Source organism: Primulina tabacum, chromosome 10, assembly GCF_025594145.1.
Source record: "Primulina tabacum isolate GXHZ01 chromosome 10, ASM2559414v2, whole genome shotgun sequence".
NCBI lineage: Eukaryota > Viridiplantae > Streptophyta > Magnoliopsida > Lamiales > Gesneriaceae > Primulina > Primulina tabacum.
The window spans coordinates 3666182-3680892 of record NC_134559.1 but is presented as its reverse complement, the minus strand read 5'-3'; the positions used below and the strand labels follow the sequence as shown (position 1 = coordinate 3680892).

The window sequence follows — 14711 nt, the reverse complement described above, 5'->3', positions numbered from 1 at the left end:
AAATGTTGAATTGTAGCTCATTTGACAAAGATTTAAAGTTCAAAATGAGACGTCGAGTTTAAATCAAATTGTAATAATTATTTCTCTTAACTAAAAAATGAAATTGCTCAATTTTAATTAATTATGTTTTCAGAAGTCAGTCAATATTTGGATTAAAATTACAAATATTTTCATTCATTTTTTCCCAAAAATTTTACCAAATAAATCACAGAAAGTATACAAATTATGATTATATTTCTGTTTATAGACAGAAAACAATCAAAAGTTGTTTCTTTTTTCCCAAATAAAGTTTTCAAATCCAAATCCAAAAATGCCCATAGCCTCGCCCTCCACCTATTACGCCGCCCGCCGCCGATGGAGAGTCTTCTTCGACATCTCCGCCTTCTCCCTCCCCTACTCTTACGCCGAGGCAATGTCACGATTCCGCCAAAATCTCAACCATTTCCGCGTCAATTACGCGCTCATCATCCTCATCATCTTGTTCTGCAGCCTCATCTACCATCCCATTTCAATGATTGTTTTCTTGGCTGTATTTGTCGCCTGGATTTCCCTCTACTTCTTACGAGACGACCCAATTGTTGCTTTTGGCAGAATCGTCGATGATCGTCTCGTTTTGGTTGTGCTGAGCTTGGTCACTGTGGTGACATTGGTGTTTACACAGGTGGGGTTGAATGTGCTTGTGGCTTTGATTGTTGGGGTGGCTGTTGCTGGTGTTCACGCGGTCCTTAGGGGTACGGATGATTTGTTCTTGGATGAAAGTGAAGCGGCCCAAGGTGGATTGATTTCTAATGTGCGGTGAAAATTTGATCTTGTTTGGAATTTGGATGCATGTGTATGGGATATAAGGATTTGTAGACTTTTCTTCTCCACTAGCATTTAAAGGATCTCATGACAAAAATAATCTAATTTCATTATTTTTTGGGATTTTAAGGAATTGTGTGATGTCTGGTTGGAACTTGGATCAGGTGAGGTCAGTTTTAACAAAGTGATAGCATTTAGTTTAGCTGGTGGCATTTGTGAGTTTTAATTGGTCTTGTTGAATGTTGAGTACCGAGAACAGGATGGTATTGTCTTTCTTGTTTTTTTTAATTAACATGGATGGATGATAGGAATTGAGGAGAAAGTGCTGAGAAGTTGAACGAAGCAGTACTATTTCTGAAAAAATCTTGTGTAAATCAAATAGGACTTAGGAGGGTCTTTTGGGCTAGCTGTTTGTCTATCTTTAGCTTTTATGCGTTTTAAGGTCTGACAATTAAAATTGGTTTTGCTATGTTCTATTGTCAACTGAGGAATACACAGGTCGTTCATTCTGACATGAGCAGTTGGCTTTCTTCCTTTGAACTTTTTACAAATTCAGCCTCACGTAAACAAGGCTAGGAAACAATATCCATATACAACTGACACCAATGCCCATTTCGTTGGAGCAGAATGGAAATAAGAATCAAGTATATTCTGCACATTAATTACAAGCCCCAAAAGAATAAGGAAGACACCGGATTGGATAGATGATTGTCACTTGAAGAAATGGAGTTTTTGTAGTTTCTAAGCACTTGTTTTTCATCAAGATTTATTCCCTTTTTGGTTACAATTTCTCCTCCTGATAGATGGTTTTAACGATTTCACTATGTCAGAATTATATATTGTGTATGAGGTGACCATTAGAAAGGCATCTACAATTACATAAACAGATGCTATTCTTCTTTTCCTTGTATTAACTGTTTCCTGCCCCAGCCCTTCATTTCTTGTTCTATTTGTTAGGAGCTCTCAATTGAGGTGGGGCAATAGCTGTTAGTGGTTTTGTCTATAAGAAGTTAGGTGGCGGTGGGGAGAAATTGATGCCAATAACAGTTCACCTCGGCGATCTCATTGAACTAAGAATCATAATATGGGCTGGTTGGTAAGGATTCCATGAGGCAAGTGGGTTGGGAAAGAAATAATTCATGATAAGTTACGTGTTTTAAACCACTTATAAAGAAATTAACGAGTAAAGCTTGGAAATTCCCATGGCGTTTTTCATGAGATCTTCTGGAACAGATTGAAAAAAAGCCTCCGCGAAAGTTTGAGTCTATTTATAGAAGTTAACTTGAAGAGCTTCAAAGGCGGATTCTTCAAACCAATGATTCAGATTAACTAAAGAAAATCAGCCAAGTGGTTGATAGATGATTGGCCTTCAATGTCATTAATCGATAACTGCATTATTACCAGCGTAGTACCATGTTGAAGGAAACAAACTGCAGATGTGGGTGATCATCGGTCATGTGAAAATCAATAAACTCTCAGATGTGAATGGCCCAACCATTAGAATCTGTTCTGTGGAATTTGGGCACTTCAGGTTTCATGGATCGTTAAACCAAATAGATACTCGCTCACTCACCCTCTGAAGAAACTCAGGACCGTGGAGGAGTAGCTATCACAACTGCTGTAATGGGGACACAATTCTTCAATACATGCATCAACTATAGCAATATGTTTTTGTTTTTTTTTCCCTTTAAGTTCAATATGTTTACTGGCTCGCTTAGTTATTAACTTCATTATTCCTCTCACTTACTTTTATGTGGTGATTTCTGTGTTTGAATCCTCCTAGCATATATTTATACTGGCTGGTAATAGTTGTGTTTGAGTAGCCTATTAGGAGTTAACACAATCCCCCGTCCTCCCTCTCAAACATTTGATCCATCGTTAAATCAAAAGCTGAAAATAATTTCTTTTGTTTAGTGTTCGTTATACAATGAAAAAGAGAGGCGCTGTTCTCAGACCCCCGGCCTGTTTTAATTTTCCTAAGCTCCGCGTTTAGTGAAACTTGTGCCCTTTACAATGTACCATACAATGCGACTTTTATTCATATTAGTTGTCTGTTATATTCATGTTAAATGATACTCGTTTTACTTGTATTTATTTCTGCTTATATTGAATTCCATGCAACAAATTTATTGATTCGTTGAACTTCTAGAATATTTATCCTTTCATCTCGGTTTGGGAATGCACACAAGTCATACGCAACCTTGCATCTTGCACCTTAGCTTCAGGATATACATGTCTCTGATGCTTGTAATAACCAGGACTTACGGATGCTATTCACGGGAACTTTGAACAACATTTTATTGTCGAAGTAGATGATAGATGTCAAACATACAGGAGGACCGAATCCATCATATTCCGAGTCTTTATAGCCACTGAATTAAGTAAATTACCTTGGTTATGTTGTCAAAGACTACGTTTCACCTGTAGGAAGGGGAATAAATGATTAGCATTACTTCTTCTCCTGTGCAATACTATGTTGGCATTAATTGAATTTGTTCAGCACATGAAGAATTATATGAACTTTGCTAAATGTGTGCACCTAATTAAGCCTATTTTCTATATCAAAACAACTGACAGCATATTGATGAAAAGCTGGATAAAATTATTTGGAAATAAGAAATCGCCGTCTTCATCTTTCACATTAACATCCATATTTTATGTGAGCTCTACTGCAGTGGCGAAAAGAATGTGATATTGAAATCGGAAAAGGGTCCGAGTATGAATTTTTCATTAAGTAAGACATGATTTTTGTGGTTCATAATTCTCTAGTAATACATCAAATTGTTTCTCAAAACCATGTAGGGAATATGGAATATTCTGATATGATCATTGACCATTAATGATCTAACCCAAGAATGAACTCATATGTGAAACAACTAGATAAATTGGAACATACCAGGACTGCAAATCTTCCATGAATCAGATTCGCTCGTCCTGCTCCCGAACAACGACGAGCGGCCTCCGAGGGATGTCGTGGAGGATGAGGTGGAGCCACCACTGCTAGCTGGGCTTGAGATGGGACTAGTAGAAAAGTGCCTGTTCACAGCAAAGTAAAGGTCCAAGGCAGGAATGGTGGGACATAGCTTCTGACCATCTTCTTCGTTGAACCCGAACTCTAATTCTATGCAAACCCTTCAATCCATTCATGTCCTCATCCGTGATCACATTGTTGTTTATCCCATTTTGACGCCTATCTTGGCACAGGAATTGACGACGGCGCCTCTCCCACGCCATGTCATGTGGTATTTGAGTATTTCGCACATCGAGAGTTGTTTCGACAGCCGTTTCTTCGTCCTCCAGAAGTTGCAAACCCTCGTTTTCGTAGAGGATAATGATGACGACTACATGATAATGTTCATGGATGAATTATTTTTCAGCTCCCCCATCGACTCAGATTCTAACTAAATGTACACATACATATGGTGGAACAATGCGAGTTTTGACAACCACCTCGAGTACGTGGCGAGGGCGGCGAACCCCCTCGGGCCACCGGCGGCGGCGGTGGATGGTATCAAAGTGATTATGTTCACCAAAATTTAAAGGGTATGAAGATTTCTCTGTTTTAATATTTTAAAATTATTGGTATTGTGAGAACAATAAGAAATTATGATTTGAGAGAGCTTTACTGGGAGAGTAGGCCCTTTGATTATGGAGCTTCTCTAATTCAACAACCACCTTTCATTGTTAAAAAACTCTCTACGACTCTATTCTGTCTTACTTTCTGCTATATATCAAATAATTTGCTTCTATACGGCTAAACAGAAGAAAATTTACCTTGAAGCAAAAATAAATAAATAAATTTGTGTTTTGTACATTAGCCATTCAATTCAATTGATTAAGATTTTTTTTTAACTTTAAATTGACTTCTATACGGATAATCAAATGACTATTTTTCCATACTCATCACTTCATATCGAATTCTCAATTGCTTCAACAGGATTTTCAGCAGGAATGTCAATGGAAGAAGTAATCCGACGGTAGCCTTTTTCCCGAATATTCAATCATTTCCGTTGCAACCATCGAGAGCATCGATGTTTTGATTAGGATAATGGATTTCCGAAAGTTTCTTTATTTTCCCTTGCTCATGGTCCTCAGACACTTTGGAATCCCACCTCTTTCGCAAGCAATCAACTGCTGCGCTAGAAATTCGGTTGGCGAGGAATACAAACGTATGAAACCCAGGCTGACTGTCGCTAAATAGTCTAAATACTACCCGGAAAGAGTTTCAGCTAGAGGGAGGGATGAACAGGTAGACGATCTTATATACATCTATATATACAGACACGCACATATCTATACAACCAAAGGCCGGTGCAGTGATGAGGAACTGAATAAGATACTCGAAAAAGCTGAGTAGTATGAAGTTGTAGTCGAAGAACAGCAACATGTAACTGTGAGGCCAGATGAGGAATCAGAAAACAGAGTATCTTTAGCTGCAAAGCGTGCTCTTAGAATCGAGTCTGAGAATCTATGGATGGAGCTAGTATTTTTTATCGCGGTCCTATTTTCATAATGAATAAAAAAATAGAAGCAAGAACGAATAAGACAGATAAATAAACCTAAAAGTTCTGATGAACCTTTAAGTCAGAATAATGGAACAAACCCAAACTCATTGCAGCATGACTTGCAAGGCTTGTAAAATAAAATCTCAGCTTTTCGAACCCAAACTCAATTCAGAGAGAGCAGCTGATTGATGATCAGTTGAAGCTAAATAAAATAAAATGATCCTGGCAAGACCTTCGATATATGATTTATACTAACGATTCAAGTTCCAAACTTCAAACTTTATGCAAAGAGTAGCTGATTGATGATCCGTTGAAGCTAAATACACGAAAATAAAATGGATCCGGGAAAGACCATCTTCCAAGTTGGAGAAAATCATCTAAGATCCGAAGAAAAATCCACCTTCCATTTTCTTGGTGAAAGAAATTTAAATCAAGAAACTTCTTCCAAAACCAGTTCAATACAACCAAAATCTTTTTCATATTTCTACTACAGTTATGATTTCTTCCAACAAACAAACCATTAACCTTGAAAAATCAAAAGCGGAGAAAGAAAAAAGGTCACAGATTTACAAAGATGACACAGTTTTTATGAATCTCAACTTACAACGCAACTAGCTTCATAGTGTTTGTGTTTCTTTAGAAACACAATTCATGAAAAAGAATATATCATGTTTATGCTTTTTTTTCAAATTTAACTGATCTTATATAAAATCCATTACAAAAAGAAAACGAACGACCCATTCAGAACAACAGCAGAAAAAAGCATACATCTATACTGGTCTAAAATATTAGATCACACCATCTAAGAAAGATCTAAAATTTCCCCTCCCAATATTACATGACAACAGATAAAAATCAAGAAAATTGCATACCCATTTGGTAAACAGTCCGCCGCCCGATCTTCTTCTTGTTCGTCTTCTTAGTGTCAGTCCACGTTTTCTTCTCATCCTGTAGGCCCTTTTCCCCCACGATCCCAGTATGAATAAACCCGTCTAAACTACTCATTCTCCTCCTCCTCCTTCTGATAGTGACGCGTCGCTGAATGTAGGGAACGCCCACGACGGATCCGGCAGTGATCTGGTGAATGGCTTTAACCAGCAGATCGAGGCCCGGACAGCGCGAAGATGCGGTGATTAGTGAAAATGGAGAAGAATTGGACGAATCCTGAGATGAAGCTAAAGAATGGGTGGCCGTAACTGATGAAGACGAGGAAGATGAAGAAGAAGACCATGATGATGTGGATCGAGAAATAGCCGAGCAGTCTGCAGCTGGGCTTTGTTTCACGCCACGAATCCTCATCGGAAAGATTATAAATCTGACCAAAAAGATGATCGGAAGAAATGGGTTTGCTTCGAAATACCGAGCTGGTGTAGATGGAGGAAAAATGAGTGCTTGCAAGGGAGAGGGTGGTCTTGGTTGGGTATATGTAGTGTACATTTTCATGGTACTTCATACATATACCGATATACGTATAATAATTATAATCTTGAGATTAAAATTAAAATTTACCCAAAAAATTATTTAGACTCGGTACGTACAATAACTTATAAATCGTACTAGTCAATTTGTGCAACGAGTTCAATAGTGCGATTTAATCGACTAATCTGATTTATAAATTATTGTCTGAGATCAATGATTTACTGAATGCGTACGATAGTGTAATAATCATAGTTTTATCGTTATAAAAAAAATCAGAAGATTGAAGGTAAAATTAATGACTTGAGTTTACATGCATATCTAAGTTGGAATGTATTTAATCACTCAAGTGAGAAATGTCAGATCAAAACAAGATGCAAATATTGAAAGATGTTAGTGATATAATTGATTTGAGTTTATTTGCTTTATACATGACTACTTGTAGGAAAGATTTCTAACTGACCCTATTTGATTTTTTTTATTACTTAATTACAAAAACTAATATGAAAATGTTTATAGTTCTGCGACACATACGTTCAACTCGACTCAGTTCACGAAAAAATATTATTTTTTATTTATAAAGTAATATTTTTCTTTTCTTTGTATCTTGGCTCTATCGACACAAATTTTTGAAAAATATACATATCACCACAACTTGCTCATGTTTAGTTTGTGTCATGTCGATGCATCATAGGCACATATTTCGCCGGCTCTCTCAAATTTTTGATCGGTTTTCTTGGTGGAGATCTACAGAATATGAAGGAAAAAGAAAATTTAAAGCAAAAATGTACCAAAAAAGCAACCCTTGTACATAATACAAGAAGCAATATAAGAGTGTCCAGTTCAAAAGGCAGCCATTGTATTCAATACGTGAAAACATTATAAATTACATGAAATATACAGAGCACAATTTAGACATAAATTTTGACAACTCACTGACCAGTGGCAGGAAAGTTGCCTTCTCCACCAACATATTTTTTTGTGAATCATTATGAAAAGTAAAAGCTAAGCCTACTGACGAAAATTACGATTCAACAGGCCGTTTCTGTGCTTCCCAGCTCTTTGAGAGGAGGATTTTCCGCTGTCTCCTTCAGTTGCTGAGGGTGATCCTTGAATTTGCTGGTTCCATTTGATTTACGTGCACTGATCCGATCCTTACTTTTAGGAGTAAAGGGAGAGTCTTTACCTTCTCCGTAAACGCCTACGCTGTGACGAGTTGGTTGTCCACGAAGTCCCTTTTCGGCTGGAGTTGATTTGGATTCATCACCATGGCTCTTTCTACGGGTCAGATTTGGGGACTTGGGACGCGTCAAAGGCACCTGCATTAATAGAATATTTTGCGACTGAGTAGGTAAGACGATAAGAAAATTGGGAGATTATTTACTATTTGAAAATGGGAAACATGACAAGGCCTTCACTTTTTTCCTTGCACTCATATCATAAGGTTTTGACAGATGTGAGAAAGGGTATTAGTAGTGCATAGAAATTAAAATGTAATCTGCATAAATATGCTACTATAGACTTAACTTCGCTCTGCTACCACGATAAAGAATTTTAACATAGAAATTCATCGCGTTGATGTAAAACAAAGAATCATACGAGAAAAGGTCTAGATATGGATTCAAATCACAAGCACAAGAAGGAAATACAATCAATATAGAATCATAAATATCACACACACACATACGCGTATGCCACTTCATTCCAACCACTTAAGAAAATCGATTTCTTAGCACCTTTTTAAGCTCAACTTTTCGGGGAGGTCCTTCACGATAAAAACTAGGAACTGGATTTGCCTTGTATGCCATGCTCTTCCTCAGCTGCTTTATAGCCTCTTGTTCTTCCTCCTACTTACAGATCAAGATAGAAAACGATGAATAAAGTTTGCAGATAGAAGGGATCGTGGGTTGCGGCTGAAAAGAAAAGCCTAGTAAATAATAATAAAGAAAAAAGAGAGGAAAAAAAAAACTAAATCATAAAGCCATACCCTGGTTCTAGCTTCATATTCAACTCTCTCTTGTTCCAAAGCTTTATGCTTTTCATCCAACTTAGAGTAAAACTTAAAGAGGAGTGAAGGAAAATATAAGAATTTTTTTTACTAAAAGGACAGAAAACATAAATGAGAATACATGACAGAATAAAATTATAAATCCTGCAGCACTCAATCAGAAGTACCTCCTTGCGCCTCTCTAAACGGTCCTCACATACAAATGATGGACCCACTGGCACCGTGACTTGGAATTTACTTGTTCGGGATGTTGCAGTGCTACACAAATTTAGGGAAATTTTACTTTGCGAGAAGACAGCAAAAGAGAGAGATATTTGAGAGAAAGAAAAGAACGAGGAAAATCAAATATACGAGGAAGTCAAGGAGCAATTATCATCATCATCGAGGTATTTTTTGTCATGAGGTTGTTGATGCCTTGAAGTAAACGGGGAGTTGAGCTGGAAAAAAAATGTTCAACGTCAGAACCAAATGCAAATCCCTATGCAACCAAGTATCTTTATCTATCTTAGACTTATGTTAAGTTCTAAAACTCACAACATGAGACATCTATCTCTCAAGAAGTGTAGAGTATACCATGCAATAAAATGGTGAAGTGATTTTAAATTGAGCTCTGATTATAAACAGCGACCTATGCATGATATCAAAAGTGAAAAGGCTTCTCACAAAAATTCATTGTTTGATTCATTAAAAGTAAGCATTAGATGAAATGAATGCATACTATATCAACGAGAAACCATTTCAACATGACAATCATGTACACCCAAAATTAATTACATGAGATCAAAACCGCAAAATTTAAATTGCATTTGACAAATACTTTTCATCCACGTAAAAATATTGAATATGTGGACATGCAATGCATATCCCTGGTGACTAGCATATAAAATTCACAAGCTTCTCAATGTCGGAAGAACAAGGAAGAGATACAAGTACAAGGTACATATTATGGACGTACCAGTGAATTTTTACCAGCCTCGGGAGATAGCAAGTCAATAGACTTCGGCGAAGATTTTGCAACTGAATCACTGGTTTCACCCTCCACACCAGGGGTCATAGGCTCAAAAGAATTTGCATTATTTGTCCCATTAACGACTGAACCCAATACAGGCTTTACTGGCGAGCTTGAATTTTCATTACTCGATTTCTGAGTCTCGGCCTTCACAACTTTCTCTGGAAGGTCATCTTTTGCAGCATGACCCACTGGCTCACTGTCCTCAGTTTCAACACTTTCTGGTGAGGCTTTCATACCATTAGGTTTCACATTGATAGCATTGGGCTTATTGCCAACACGTAAACCTGCAACATCTCTCCCCATTTGCCTGCTTGAAAATAAAAAAAAACATCAAAGGATGTCCATTTTCAGATATCGCAACAATGTTTCAATTGGGAAAATAATCTTGAAATCTTAGAAGGTTGTGATATAGGAATTTGTGCGACTTGAGCACTTCTACTAAAAAATAATGTAAACCATGAATTGATAATATTGAATATTTACATGTGGTTGTTATCTAGGTGTGTGCCAACGTTGCAATATATATCAAATATGAAACAACACAGAAAAATACACAAATCTAGATAAACTATAATTGCGTTAAATTCAAAGCTTACAGAGTCCTAACTCAGAATTCATTGAAAAATATTTAAAAGAACAATAAATCTTCTCTGCAAATATTTCAAAAGGCAATAACAAGAACCTGAAAAAAATGAAATCACTAAAAGGAAAGAACAAGTTTTCCCTTAAACCAAAATAAATACCTTTAGGACCATCAGAAAAAATATCCAACCATATTTTTCTTTTTTTAACAAAAACAAAAATTGCGCATCTTCTCACGAAATTAACCGAAGACGTTTCGGCGAAAGAAACTGAGCGCATCCTACTCTAGGAGAACATAAATGTAATTTAAAGGCAAAAATTTCATTTGAAACTCAAATTAAATAATAGTAAAAGATTGACTTCCAAATCCATCAATTGAATGAGAACGTAGCAAATTTGTCACCTAAGCGCCAAAGATTTCATTTTTTTTAGGAATCCAAAGATTATTGCTGTCATGTCACCATACTCAAAGATTATCAAATCCCATCAATGAAATAAACTAACAAAATCCATGGCACAGATAATCGTACAGCAAATTGGCAAATGCCAGCAAATTTCCCTCGTCTGTAAACCCATTTCTAAAAAAAACGTTTATAAAAAAGTAAAGAAAAAATGCATAAATTAACAAGAGTACCACACCATTTACTCGTAACAAGCTAATCAAGAAAGCTCAAGAGGAACAAAAAGATCAAATCAAACAAACAGCAAAAGCCAATGCATTAAACGATTGAGAAATCAAAACTACAACCAATTAATTAGCTAACCAAAATAGACTAAAAAAATCTCACAATCTTTTTTCTTTCTTTCCGATCCGAGCACCAAATTCCACCCCGAAAACAGCACCACCTACAAATAATGCGAGCCGAACTCGTTTTTTTCCTCGCCAACCAGAGGATTTTTCATTTTCTTGGCTTGTTTTTACCCTTCCCTTTTTTTCTTCTTTTTCAGACCTTTGGTTAATCTCGAATCTCGAAACCGTTTATGTCGGACTGTTGCTCATTTTTAGTGTTTTCCATTATTTTGTTTTTTGTTTTTTAGTTTTCTCTCCGACAATTTTTTTTTACTTTTATCTATGGTAAAATTGTACGTACGATGAAGTAAATTATTATTTTTATTTCGTACAACCATATAACCCATAGAATTCATTGATAACTATTTATATTATTGAATTAATTAAATAAGAGTATGTTTCTCGAGAGATGATCGGATATATTTCAATAAGACAGATCAACGTGATTCATATTTGAAGTGAAAAATAGTAATTTAAACAAAAAAAATTATTTCGTAAATTCAGTGGAGTTGAAAACCCGTCTCACAAAATTAATCTATGAGACCCTTTCATATTAGATTTGTGATTAAATATCGTCTTGACAATTTGTTTCTATAATTTGTCACGTTATATCCAAATTAATTTGAAGTCTAACTGAATCCACATATATAGTACAAAATAACTCAACACTCGTGTTTCCATTCACAAAACTCGAATCAAAATCTAGCTCAAAATAAAATTGATCAGATACAATAGAATTCCATCTCAAATACTAATGAGTGGGTATAATGTATCATGAGAGTTCGAAAAGATTTTAAACTAAAATTGTATTAGAAAAATATTTGATTCATATTCGAGCTTATCGAATTCGAGTCAAACTCTAACATGTTCGATTTTTTTTTAGTCGAACTTGAGCACAAATCATTTTGTTCGATAGTTTGCGAATTGCTCGCGATCGTTAATATTTGACTAACATACTATAATTATATACTAAATAAATAAATTTCCATCCATTTTGAGTATTTATTTTGAGCAATAATTCGAAAGGTTCACGAAATCTTTTGATTAGAACTCGAGCTTTAATTTGAATTTGATAAAAAATTTAAATTTTCAAACTTCAAATTTAGCTCGAACTCGAATAGAACTAATTTGAATTTGACAAAAAATTTAAATTTTCAAACTTCAAATTTAGCTCGAACTCGAATAGAACTAATTCGAACCAAATTCGATACTTCAAATTTCCGTCATATTTGATTCGATTAGTTCACACCTCAACCACACTTCGATGGAACACAGTCCTCGAATCAGTGAGCCCTACATGGAAACACTGGGTGCTCGCATTGATCCAAGGCTATGGCTCGACCCTTTTGTTATCTTATTATTTAAAATTCAGATTTACTGAAAACATTTATTTCATTAAATATTAATATAATTTCATCGATATTTAATGACATCCCTATTATATATATATATATATATATATCTTACTCATTGTACACGCGTGCAAATATATTTATTTATCTGAATTAAAAAGGTTTTTTTTAAAAAAATTAAAATGTGTGTATAAACATATAATTACGATTTTAAATCGACTTCAAGAGAGAATGAAACATTTATTCAATAAATTTTAAAATGTGTCTTTTTACTTGCTTTTCAAGTGTCTTACAATGTTTCTACAAAAATATACCCACTTTGTTATAATTTTAATAATATATCTTTAAATCCATATATCATCTTACATTTTATAATTTGTTTATTTTAATTAAATTATGTTGTAATATTCTTCATATCATCATCTCACAGATAACCTGATTACACCATCAAAAGTCGGTCTTTTGTGAGACGATCTCACGAATCTTTATCCGTGAGACGGATCAACTCTACCGATATTCACAATAAAAAGTAATATTCTTAGCTTAAAAAGTAATACTTTTTCATGGATGACCTAAATAAGATATAAGTCTCACAAAATACGACCCGTGAGACCGTCTCACACAAGTTTTTGTTATTCTCTACTTGAGTTTGTCTGCAGTCTCATGCAGATTTATCTATTGCATATGATTTGCATAACTACTACATATATTTAAAATTCCTCCAGTGCACATCTAAAAGATAATGACAACGGATTTCTATCATTACAAAAAATTCAACTTAAAAAATATCACACAAATTGTAATTGGGTTAAAATACCAAAGAATCTACAAATGTATCTTTTGTTGGTGTGTGGTGTCCATAAAATTTTGAAGATCAAGTCAAAAAATCACAAAAAGTCAAAAAAGTTGGAGGTAGGATTTGTTGGTTTGTTTGAAAATTCAAACCAGAGTTAGGTTGTATATATTTTAAGGAGATTCCCACTTTTTTCTGAAGTTATTTTTATAACGAGTCAATTTTATGAGATGAATATTTTATTTGAGTCATTTATGAAAAAATCTTATTTTTATTTCAAAAATATTATTTTTTTATTATAAATATGAATAGCTTTGAGTATTTTCACGAACAAATATATGCATGATCATTTATAAATAAATAATACAAATATTTTTTATTTTTACACATTATATTTAAATATATAGAAAAGAGAACTGGAAGATTTCTTTGTTTCACACATGGTGGGCCTGTGGAATTGAGTGCCTGTAAAATTACCAGCAGTACGGAAGTGTGGAACAATCGGTACATTTTCTTTTGAATCTATAGTATTATGAAGAAAATAAATGAGTCAAATTTTTAAAACTTTATTTCCCCTATTTGAAATTTTAATGAACTTTTTTTTATCAATTGAATTTTTTTTCAAATATTTCAAATTCAAAATTCAACTTAAAGATAACTCTTTGATCCAGATGAAAGTACGTTCGACCGAGAAATCATAAGACTCTGTCTCTTTTTTGGATTTAGAGATTCTGAATCTAGTATTTAAAAACAACGTGTGTGATGATCCGTGTAAGTTTTTTACAATCTTTTTCACAAAACAATTTTAAATTATTTTCGAGAGCTTATAAACTCGACTAAATAGTCAAGCAATTATACAAAACTATCGAACAACTTATTTTTCATTAAATAACCACCCATTTATAGCGAGTCATATTATCCTTCTTCTTATATCGCTACCTCTAAATTCAACACAATATAATTCCTACTTAATAGGACCACATATTTTCAACTATGCATTTATCTCGACTTTATGTTATTTTATGATTGTTGGTGAAATGAATCAAGACTTCTCCGATGGTTGAATGGACCTTGTGTTTCTCCCACTAAAAAATTACCTTTCATTACATCTTTATCGTGCGGAAGATCGATCGTTTTATTAACAATTTCAGTTCGTTGAGAATGGTATAATATTATTTGATTTACGTATATTTATTTCATCCAAGATTCAACTCGAATTCTACAAAAGATTAGAGTTACAAATCATTATGTCATTCGTATATATGTATTTATCATTCATATATTTTACGTCTTTCAAATCAATGATACATATATTTTAGAGTAAATGAAATAATTTAGGTAAAAACTTGAGTGAGACGGTCTCACGGATCGTAGTTTTTTGAGACATATATCTTATTTGGGTCATCCATTAAAAAATATTACTTTTTATTGTGAATATCGGTAGGATTGACC

The 14711-nt window shown here is 34.5% G+C and overlaps 3 protein-coding genes across 5 annotated transcripts; 1 reads left to right on the top strand and 2 right to left on the bottom strand.

The window, feature by feature from the left end:
* Positions 1 to 284: 284 nt before the first annotated feature.
* LOC142505141 (PRA1 family protein E-like) lies at positions 285 to 1075 on the top strand. The gene has a single exon (XM_075617989.1). The coding sequence runs from the start codon at positions 311 to 313 to the stop codon at positions 797 to 799; it is 489 nt and encodes a 162-aa protein (XP_075474104.1). The 5' UTR covers positions 285 to 310; the 3' UTR covers positions 800 to 1075.
* A 266-nt stretch (positions 1076 to 1341) lies between these two features.
* On the bottom strand, positions 1342 to 6811 carry LOC142505140 (uncharacterized). 2 transcript variants are annotated; one of them, XM_075617988.1, is made up of 3 exons: positions 6179 to 6764; positions 3698 to 4142; positions 1342 to 3222 (listed from the first exon to the last, which is right to left on the bottom strand). In XM_075617988.1, the coding sequence occupies exons 1-2, from the start codon at positions 6747 to 6749 to the stop codon at positions 3823 to 3825; spliced, it is 891 nt and encodes a 296-aa protein (XP_075474103.1). In that variant the 5' UTR covers positions 6750 to 6764; the 3' UTR covers positions 1342 to 3222; positions 3698 to 3822. The 2 variants fall into 2 exon arrangements, 1 of the variants encoding a protein (XP_075474103.1); XR_012804384.1 differs by lacking the exons at positions 1342 to 3222; positions 3698 to 4142 and adding an exon at positions 4627 to 5192 and having other exon boundaries at positions 6179 to 6811.
* A 752-nt stretch (positions 6812 to 7563) lies between these two features.
* Positions 7564 to 11335, bottom strand: LOC142505796 (protein WVD2-like 2). 2 transcript variants are annotated; one of them, XM_075618902.1, is made up of 7 exons: positions 11113 to 11335; positions 9686 to 10049; positions 9082 to 9167; positions 8898 to 8988; positions 8710 to 8781; positions 8459 to 8569; positions 7564 to 8041 (listed from the first exon to the last, which is right to left on the bottom strand). In XM_075618902.1, exons 2-7 carry the CDS (start codon positions 10043 to 10045, stop codon positions 7754 to 7756), a joined length of 1008 nt encoding a protein of 335 aa, XP_075475017.1. In that variant the 5' UTR covers positions 10046 to 10049; positions 11113 to 11335; the 3' UTR covers positions 7564 to 7753. The 2 variants fall into 2 exon arrangements, with proteins under 2 accessions (XP_075475017.1, XP_075475018.1); XM_075618903.1 differs by having other exon boundaries at positions 9686 to 10052; positions 11113 to 11330.
* Positions 11336 to 14711: the final 3376 nt, after the last annotated feature.